The following is a 10,791-nucleotide window of genomic DNA, read 5'->3' as shown; positions in this document are numbered from 1 at the left end:
GTTGAGGAATGCTCATCAAACACCTGTTTGGAACATCCCACAGCTGAACAGGCTAATTGAGAACAGGTGGGTGCCATGATTGGGTAGAAAAGGAGCTTCCCTGAATTGCTCAGTCAATCACACGCAAAGATGGGGCGAGGTTCACCTTTTTGTGAACAAGTGCGTGAGAAAATAGTCGAACAGTTTAAGGACAATGTTCCTCAACGTACAATTGTAAGAAATGTAGGGATTTCATCATCTACGGTCCATAATATCATCAAAAGGTTCAGAGAATCTGGAGAAATCACTGCATGTAAGCAGCGAGACCGAAAACCAACATTGAATGCCCGTGACCTTCGATCCCTCAGGCGGCACTGCATCAAAAACCGACATCAATGTGTAAAGGATATCACCACATGGGCTCAGGAACACTTCAGAAAACCAACATCAGTAAATACAGTTCGGCGCTACACCCGTAAGTGCAAATTGAAACTCTACTATGCGAAGCAAAAGCCATTTTTCAACAACACCCAGAAACGCCGCCGGTTTCTCTCGGCCCGAGCTCATCTAAGATGGACTAATGCAAAGTGGAAAAGTGTTCTGTGGTCCGACAAGTCCACATTTCAAATTGTTTTTGGAAATTGTGGACGTCGTGTCCTCCGGGCCAAAGAGGAAAAGAACCATCCGGACTGCTATGGACGCAAAGTTCAAAAGCCAGCATCTGTGCTGGTATGCGGCTGTGTTAGTGCCAATGGCATAGGTACCTTACACATCTGTGAAGGCACCATTAATGCTGAAAGGGATATACAGGTTTTGGAGAAACATATGCTGCCGTCCAAGCAACGTGTTTTTCACGGACGCCCCTGCTTATTTCAGCAAGACAATGCCAAACCACATTCTGCACGTGTTACAATAGTGTGGCTTCGTAGTAAAAGAGTGCGGCTACTAGACTGGCCTGGCTGCAGTCCAGACCTGTCTCCCATTGAAAACATGTGGTGCATTATGTAGCGTAAAATTCGACAACGGAGACCCCGGACTGTTGAACAGCTGACGCTGTACATCAAGCAAGAATGGGAAAGAATTCCACCGACAAAGCTTCAACAATGAGTGTCCTCCGTTCCCAAACGTTTATTGAATGTTGTTAAAAGAAAAGGTGACGTAAGACAGTGGTAAACATGACCCTGTCCCAGCTTTTTTGGAACGTGTTGCAGCCATAAAATTCTAAGTTCATGATTATTTGCTACATTACATATCCAAATGTTGATTGCTGATTGGGTTGCAGTATGCGTTTTTCATCTTTGAATATTGCTGATCGAGAAAGTTGTTCCCCAATAATGTAATATGAGTTAAATGCTTCTATAGTGCAACTCTTGCAAATGTTTATGTGTTGCTCAGAATTGAGCTCACAGTAAATGCGGGAACCTGCTTTAGTACACACAGTTGAATCACATGTACCAAATGACTCATGTTGAGTGTAAACACAGCAGGGAGAAACCCTTCTTGTTTTCATTGTGGAGTTGCCTGAAAGCCTGTCAGCAGTCACTGTCAGCGGAAAATCTTACGAATAAAAACTTTAGTTTTATGTGATGATGTCTAAATGGCTACCAGATGAAGGACATGATGTTGACAAGGATCTCTACTGTCAAACGAGAAAATCAAGCATGGCTGATGGTATCACACTTGGTCAGGTTTGGTTCAGTTTAAAGGAATTCTGGTGTCATTGTTTTGATTGTTCATTTTGATCAAGTGTGAATGCAAAAAACATTTTTCACCCTGGCGCACACCAAACAAGTTGACAGAGACCGTTTGAGATCTCTGGTGTGTTCTGGTTCACTTCAGGTCAAGTGTGAATGCTACACAAACCAAGACATGGACCGGTGTTAAAAAGAGCCAAAAGCACTGGGAAATAAAACATATCTAACAGTACATATTGAACAATGCATCAGAACTGCCGTCTTCCTTCAGAAGAAAAAAAAAAAAAAAAATATACAGTGCTGTGAAAAACTATTTGCCCCCTCTAAAATATTTATTGATGTTTTTTGGGTTTTTTTTTGCAGTTTCCCCACTTGAATGTTTAAGATCATCAAACTCATGTAAATATCAGATAAGGATAACCCAACTGAAGATAAAATCCAGTTTTAGTGATTTTATTTATTAACCAAATCCAAAGCTACCTACCAAAGCTAATTGGTCCCCTTGTTAAATCATGAATTAACTGTGGCTTCGCACGTATTTTGGAAAGCTGTGTTTATTTTCACTGACCACACCCAAGCCTGATTACACCCAGACATGTCCAATCGAAAAAACCATTTCAATAGGACCTGTCTGACAAAATGAATTAGACCAAAAGAAGCTGCAACAACATTCTTAATATCAGAAAACAATATTGTCTTTGTGGTTTGGATTTATTTATTCATTTTTTAATTACAATGAGCGAAGTGCAGAATATATGTGTACCCTGAGCGGCACGGTGTGCCGACTGGTTAACACATCTGCCTCAGAGTTCTGAGGATCGGGTTTCAAATCCCGGCCCTACTTGCGTGGAGTTTGCGTGCTGATGTTGTTAGGTGAATTGAAGACTCTAAATTACCCGTAGGTGCGAATGTGAGTGTGACTGGTTGTTTGTTTATACAGTATGTGCCCTGCGATTGGCCAGTTCAGGGTGTACCCCACCTCTCGCCCGTAGATAGTTGGGATGGGCTCCAGCATGCCTGCAACCCTAGTGAGGATAAGCAGTGGATGGATGGATGTAAACCCTGTACTGGTCACTTGCCGATCGCAGGGGGAGTCATGGCTGTATCGGAATTGACTGACTTTGTCTTAGGGCAAGAAGATACACCTTGGATTGATCACATGACTGACACAGAGAGTCATGTGGGTGTAAACATCATCATACGTAGCAAGCCCACATTATTTTCTAGATAGCATTAATAACACATTGAATAATATGTTATATTAAAACACATTCATATTAATAATAATATGTAATATTAAAACAGATTCACTGCCATTGACGGCTTTAGAAGTCAAATATCCATGTTAACCGGAAAGGCTGACAGTGAACGAGTTAAATGATCAAACGAAACAACTAAATATCATATAATTTTGCAATAAACCGGGTTATTGAGGCTGTTATTACCTTTGGTCTCACCGAGTTTTGGGTGAGTTTTGGCTCGAAGAAGTCTCGTATTAGTGTCTTTGTCCGTCCGTGTCTTTGTGCTAGCTGTGCTAGCCTCCCCCTCGCCTGTTTCCCCATGCCACACAGTTTTACAATCGTTGCATATGGTGCTGCGTTTATCCAATACTCCGTTATTCATATCAAATCCAAATTTCTTCCACACTTTGTACTTCAAACAAGCTGGGAGCGTTCTGAATCCTTTCCAAGTTTGCTATTCCTCCATGGATTTCCCTCAAAAACTCTCAGCACAGCGCTATTTGACGTTACTGCGACAAGTCTTGCGAAAGATTCAGCGTTATAGCGGTTCAAGCTATACTGATGAAGATTCATTAGTCTGATTCATTACCGATGCGCGACAAACTCGGATAAGGATTAAGGATTTTATGCCACTTTTTATGTTGCAAATCCCAAATTTACTTGTCTGGAAATCAATGTAAACCAATAAGAAAAGTGTAACCGAAAAATTGACTCTGGTAGAAAAATGCCTGTATGTTTCTTATTAGTTGAGACGAAAATGTGATGTTTATTTTCAGATTTTTCGATGGCTGAGTCCGCACGAGCCATCTCATGCCACACCGAGACCAAACGCATCGTCAGATTGACTTTAAACGTCACAAAAAAACAAGAATAATATTGCAGTTCATCACGGCCATATCGATCATATCCGAATTCTATGAATGTGTGATTTTGGATGCCGAAAATTGAGGAAGACAAAGGCGTAAAGGGATTAAAAATAAGGTTTATCTTCCACGAAACAATGAGAAAAGACGAGTTTGTTGGACCTCCACTAAATCCAAGTGCTAAATCCAAGTAAATCCGGCACAGCAAAATGGAAAGAAAATGGCGGCCGGTTTTCTGGATTTAGTAGCACACCTATTTATTGGTACACAGCTGACTCGCCCTCTAACTTTATTATATATAAATAAATTATTATTTATTACTAACTTTATGATGATCGTGTCCTGCCCAATGACAGAGTGCGTGACAGATGGGATTGGGTTGCCAAGATCTACTATCATCACAAGTTTTAAAAAAGCAAGATGTATAAAGGTAGAATGGGGATTGAAATTTTAAAACGTGTATCGAAATGTCAGTCTGTAAAATATTTTGTTCAAAGAAATAAAAAAAAAAAATGGATATATTTTTGTCATTTTTTTTCACTTCAACATGGCAGCATGGGCTTTACCAGTAAAGATCCTAATAAAGACAAAATGAAAATGCCATGGCAAATCACAGCCAGTCATACATTGATTATGTTATGTAATTATTGTCGGTGAGTGTATTAACTTGGTTTATTTTGTCATTGTTCTATTTATAATTATTTAACACACAAATATCATCACTATGGTTTCTTTGTCTTCAAAAATCACAATTCATGTTCACACTACAAACGAGAAGAAAAAATGAAAATAAAGCACTGCTATATCAATCGATTATTTCCATTTTTTTTGAAAATAAAACAAAAATCTGCATGAATCAATACAAAACAGTCATCAACATAACTGAATAATACGTTTGTAAACAAACTATGTGATAAGAATGCTCAAGATAAGTGATGCTGTTATGCTAAGGCTGCAAAATCATCAAAATTGTTTTTCCTTCGCTGCTGTGACACATATCGCAGCCGCGGTATATGGAGTATAAAATATATTTTGGAGTACGAGTATTTCGTCAAACTGGTGAATGTAAGATATAAATGACAAGTATTGTTCATTTGGCGGCAATTTTAATAAATTGACACCCAGATTCATTTAGTATGAGGGCTTATTCAACACAAGCAGATGCTGACAGGCCACAGTGGCGTGTGATCCATGAGTCTGGCGTGCCGGAGCGGGTGCTGAAAGCTGGGTAAACCATCTCTTTAAACTCAGTCTTGATTGTGTAAAGATGCTCCCTTTGGCCATGAATGCTGTGGAACATCAACGTGCCACCTTCATAATCCAACGCCAGCTCAATCTTCAGCGGCTGCTTGCTCATTTCACGCAGGACTACGTTGGACGAAGCATCGCAGACTGTCAGTTTGCCGCTTTTCCACTGGAGCCGCCAGGACACCGAGTTGTGACCCAGTCGGCTGTGTTTGCCGCGGCGGTGGATGCTCTTGTAACACAGCCCCAGCGACCACATGCTTTCGGGGGCCCACCACCACCACCACCACCCACCCACGCGTGCTTGCCATCGGAAAAGCCCTGGTTGCACATGACCAGCTGCCACCTCCTTCTACGCTGGCCTTGCTCCTCCTCCAGAAGCTTGTGCAATCTCTCGCAGTACCTGAACACAAGGAGAACTCGAGTGTCAGCAGGGAACGTGATACAATAACGATGCGCAGGTTTACAGGATTGTTTCCACATCAGCTAAGTGTGAGAGCTGGAGGTGATGTCTTAGTTGCAGTTAGTTAGTCAGATAACCAGTTAAAACCGGCAATCAAATCCCCACAAAACTTTGTGGAGGAGTGGCCCTTGGGCCAAGGAATCACGCATTCATTTTTGGGTGGATCGAGGAATCTAGCATCCCTTTCATCGCTTAAATACATTGTTCATTCAAGAATCAAATTGTCCCTGTCTATCTATCTATTTTGGTGGATCGAAAAACCTAATTAAAACTAACTGAATTTGAAAAAGAAAAGTCAAAACAAGATAAAACCGAACTAAAATGGAAAATCTCAAACTATTATAACCCCGGATTTGACGAACTCCAGGGCGCTGCCGAGGGTGTCGAGCTGGTCCACTGTTCCACGGCCAGGACGAAAACCACGCTGATCCTCCGGAGTCTTGAGATTCAACTTCCTTTAGCTCGAGCGACTCAATTTAGCTCAACCAATCAGGGGACGGAAAAACGCAGATGTCACTCAAAGCCTCCACGAAAGCCAAGGGTGGTGAATGTGAAATTTGATCGCTTGGAAAAAAATAAACATCTCATATACACACTACTGGAAACTGGGCAGACGAGAGAATGGCTATGAAATTTGAGTAATAGACTGTTGCAAATACATTAATATCATTTTGTTTAAGTTGTAAATGTAGGTCAGCGCTTCTGATCGTGTTGAGGCGAGCAGGGAAGACGTGGCAGGCCCTGGATGCACACCACTGCTTATGGTAAAGCACGAGCCAAAAAGATCAACATTCCCCTTGCCCTTCTGCAGGGACTTCGAAAACCCCCCAAATTTTAATTGTACACAATTATATCAAGAATTACCACAGCATTAATGTCAGCATACATAGAGTGCACTTAATGGTAAAGAGCATGTCACATACAACCAACAAAAGAAGACAAGATCATTATTTCAGTATAGAGTATATACCTTTTGTGAGGGATTTGTATGGCAGTGTGCTGTGAGATTTTTCTTTACAGGTACACTAAAGGTTGAGAAACCTGCGGTAATATATTGAAAAGAAACTACATTCGCAAGCCAACACAAATATATGGATGGTGAAAACATGCATGCGCGGTTTATCTTTGAATCCAAGTTTGTACGGCTTGTTTTTGTTCCCTTGGCTACGACAAAACCTGTTTTTGTTGGGTTTTTTTTTTTTGTCTGCTATGTTACCCGTTCAACAGTCCAGCCATGACTTCCGCCGTTATTGTCGGACTTCGGCCTTGTTAACCAGTTTGTCTCCGCGAGCATCTGAAAGTTCCTGCTTTTCCTTAATCTTTCTTAGTCATCTGCAGTCTGTTGGAAACCACCTGCGCATGCACATTTAATCCATGTCAGTCACATGACACCGAGTCACGGCAGACTGTCTTGGTTTTGATATTCCTGTTACAAATACAGGGGGGAAAGAACAACTGGTTTGGGTTGTAGGATTTACTGGCTTCAACCAAGAGCACAATTAACTTGTGAGAAGTGACATCACTTGTCACTCGTGCATCTTAGTCAAAGAAAGATGGCAGCAAACACTAAATTTCACGAGTGACACTTTAGCTTCCACACATACAGATCCCCTCTAACATCAGACAGTTTGACTTTCGTCATTCTAGACTATTTGCATATTTCTCCCTCTCCGCATCCTATAGTATCGTAATTGCAAAATAATCACCTCATTATGACTATCTGCTACTGTAACTCATTTTATTTGCTTCACTGCACTGTAGAGCTCTATTTGCACTCCATTTTGTCTCGAGGAAATATGTATGCATGTGTGTATATACGAATTTGTGCATTTATTTATTGAATTTGACCGGTCTGCAGTTAAATACACTGCACATATAGTATACATTAGACAAACGATCATTCGCACTCAAATTTGCACCTATGGACAAATTAGACTCTTGAGCCCCACATGCAGGTTTTTGGAATCTGGGAGATAACCCACATGGTAACCACTATGCCACCAGTCTGCCTGTTATTTATTTATTTCATCAAATTTTGGTATAAATGTTGATTGTTACATGACCTAAAATAAATTATAATAGTATGTTTGTAGAAAGAGCCTCTTAAGGGCTAATATTTGTTTGTATTATTGACAAAACCTTATTACATATAACATTTGCGTTTTAAAGTGCAGTTCACTGACAATGCACCAAACAACTGAAGCTTAATAATTGAGGGGTCTAATAGGTAATCATAAAAAAAATATCGATTCTGAATTTAGCTGATGAAAAAAAAAAAGATCCAGAAACGTAACAATGTGACAAATATGAAACCGAGAGATCAACCTTGCTGCGAACCTCCAGGGCATGCCTCATCTCCCCCTCAGCAAGGGTGAAGGTGAGAACGTCATGGTGCTGGTGTCGGCCCTCCGTGAAACACTTGGAGCACAGCAAGCTCATGTCGGTGGAGCCAAAGTACTCAAGGGGACGACAGTGGATGTCGCACTCGTTCCGCGTCTGCGATGCCTTCACCGCAGAATGGTGGTTTGAATTCTGCCGGTTCTCCGGTTGAGCGTCGTACTTTGATGAAGTTGCTCTGTAGCTGTTGATGATGCTACCTAGTTTCAAGTTCTTCTGTAGGGACTCAACGCCCTGAAACCCCTGACGACACTCCGGGCATATCAGGGCCTGATCGGTGCTCTCCATGGTCTGAATCAGAATCAGAATCAGAATCATCTTTATTTGCCAAGTATGTCCAAAACACACAAGGAATTTGTCTCCGGTAGTTGGAGCCGCTCTAGTACAACAAACAGTCAATTTACAGAACACTTTGGGGACATAAAGACATTGACAAAAAACAATTGTGCAAAAAGATGCAGAGTCCTCTAGCACTTAGAGCAGTTCGAACGACTAATATTGCAATAGTCCGGTGCAATGACCATTGTGCAAAGGGCGCTGAGACTTCAAGGAGTGTATGCGGTTTAAAGTGACAAGTAGTGCGATCATCTGGGACAATGTCGGTTGTGCAAATGTTACAGATACTCCTCAATCAGTGTGCAAATGGAGCAGATGCTACTCTGGCACGAGTGGCCGGTATATGCAAATAGTGCAGCATGGCGAGACAACTACAGTGAGTGCACAAGTAATAAATAATTGGCCCCACAGAAATGTGACAACGAACTCAAGTCAAAAAATTGCCAGCTTGTTGTAATGGAATTATAGGTTAGGTGTTTAAGAAGTTGATCGCAAGAGGGAAGAAGCTGTTGGAATGTCTACTAGTTCTAGTTAGCGTTGATCGGTAGCGCCTACCTGAGGGAAGGAGCTGGAAGAGCTGGTGACCGGGGTGCAGACGGTCCGAGAGGATTTTGCACGCCCTTGTCTTAGTTCTGGCAGCGTGCAAGTCCTCAATGGTGGGTAGGGGGGTACCGACAATCCTTTCAGCAGTTTTGATTGTCCGTTGCAGTCGGAGTTTGTCCTTTTTTGTAGCAGCACCAAACCAGACTGTGATGGAAGAACACAGGACCGATTCGATGACCGCTGTGTAGAACTGTCTCAGCAGCTCCGGTGGCAGGCCGTGCTTTCTCAGAAGCCGCAGGAAGTACATCCTCTGCTGGGCCTTTTTGAGGACGGAGTTGATGTTGTTCGCCCACTTCAGGTCCTGAGAGATTGTAATTCCCAGGAACTTGAAGGTCTCGACGGTTGACACAAGGCAGCTGAAAGATGCAGACCTGACAGAAGTTGTGGCCGCAAGGGAGGACCACGGGGTCCAAGTAGAACTGAAGGTAGATAGGACAACTGAGCTCATTTTGCATGGAAAAACTCATGACGGAAGGTGCAGAAAAGGGTCTTTTGCTAAAGAGTGCTGATATCTCGTCCTAGGTCGCCCTTCTATAACCCACTGGGACTCTTCCTATTCCACCACCAGCAGCAGGCTTTGTTCTGAGACTGTCCAGGCAAGGCTGCATGTAAGCCCAACAAGAAAATGAAAATGCCACTTACCCTATGTTGTCATTTGATAGACATTACATGTACTTGTACACCAAGAATAACAACATTCCTTTCCTGAGCTACGGGAAATCCACTGCACCATCACGGTAAAAAATATGCAACACAGATTTCGGTTCTTTCAAGACGAATTGTACTCCCTCTGGATCCTCTGTGCACTAAAATGGCTTTGAGCGAGAGGATACAGTCCCCTCCAAAAGTATTGGAACGGCAAGGTCAATTCCTTTGTTTTTGGTGTATACTGAAGACATTTGGGTTTCAGATCAACAGGTGAATATGAGATAAAAGTTCAGAATTCCAGCTTTCGTTTCATGGTATTTATATCTACATGTGTTAATCAACTCAGGTCAGTGCACCTTTTGTTTGAAGCCACCCACATTTCAAGTGAGCAAAAGAATCGGAAAAGACATTATTAAATGAACAAAGTGTATAACATTTAATATTTGGTGGCACCTTATCGTGGTGGAGGGGTTTGTGTGTCCCAATGATCCTCGGAGCTAAGTTGTCTGGGGCTTCAAGCCATGGCAAACAGGCCCGTCGGTGAGGGACCAGACAAAGCACGGCTAAAAGACTCTTATGATGAAAAATATAAGTGGATCGAGGTTTCCCTTGCCCGGACGCCGGTCACCGGGGCCATCCTCTGGAGCCAGGCCTGGAGGTGGGGCTCGAAGGCGAGCGCCTGGTGGCCAGGCCTTCACCCATGGGGCCCGGCCGGGCACAGCCATCGTTCTGCTGGGGGACTTCAATGCTCACGTGGGCAATGACACTGAGACCTGGAAGGACGTGATTGGGAGGAACGGCCCCTCCGATCAGAACCCGAGTGGTGTTCTGTTATTAGACTTTTGTGCTCACCATGGATTGTCCATAACGAACACCATGTTCAGGCATAAGGGTGTCCACACGTGCACTTGGCACCAGGACACCCGAGGTCGGCGTTTGATGATCGACTTTGTGGTCGTGTCATCGGACTTGCGGCCGCATGTCTTGGACACTCGCGTGAAGAGAGGGGCGGAGCTGTCAACTGATCACCACCTGGTGGTGAGCTGGCTCCGATGGTGGGGGAAGATGCGTGGCAGGCCCAAACGTATTGTGAGGGTCTGGCGGGAACGTCTGGCGGAATCTCCTGTCAGAAGGAGTTTCAACTCCCGCCACTTGCAGAACTTTGCTCATGTTCCGGGGGAGGCGGCGGACATCGAGTCCGAGTGCACCATGTTCCGCACCTCCATTGCTGAGGCGGCCGACCGGAGCTGTGGCTAAGGTGGTTGGTGCCTGTCGTGGCGGCCATCCCAGAACCCGTTGGTGGACACCAACGGTGAGGGATG

General features: G+C 43.4%; 1 protein-coding gene across 1 annotated transcript; it reads right to left on the bottom strand.

Moving 5' to 3' along the window:
* Positions 1-4,798: 4,798 nt before the first annotated feature.
* On the bottom strand, positions 4,799-9,600 carry LOC133415414 (E3 ubiquitin-protein ligase TRIM13-like). The gene is made up of 3 exons (XM_061701856.1): positions 8,774-9,600; positions 7,811-8,173; positions 4,799-5,425 (listed from the first exon to the last, which is right to left on the bottom strand). The coding sequence occupies exons 2-3, from the start codon at positions 8,168-8,170 to the stop codon at positions 5,375-5,377; spliced, it is 411 nt and encodes a 136-aa protein (XP_061557840.1). The 5' UTR covers positions 8,171-8,173; positions 8,774-9,600; the 3' UTR covers positions 4,799-5,374.
* Between the last annotated feature and the right edge of the window lie 1,191 nt (positions 9,601-10,791).

Source organism: Phycodurus eques, chromosome 1, assembly GCF_024500275.1.
Source record: "Phycodurus eques isolate BA_2022a chromosome 1, UOR_Pequ_1.1, whole genome shotgun sequence".
In the NCBI taxonomy this organism is placed as follows: Eukaryota; Metazoa; Chordata; class Actinopteri; order Syngnathiformes; family Syngnathidae; genus Phycodurus; species Phycodurus eques.
The sequence above is the reverse complement of the archived record's forward strand: the minus strand, read 5'-3'. Positions and strand labels throughout refer to the sequence as shown.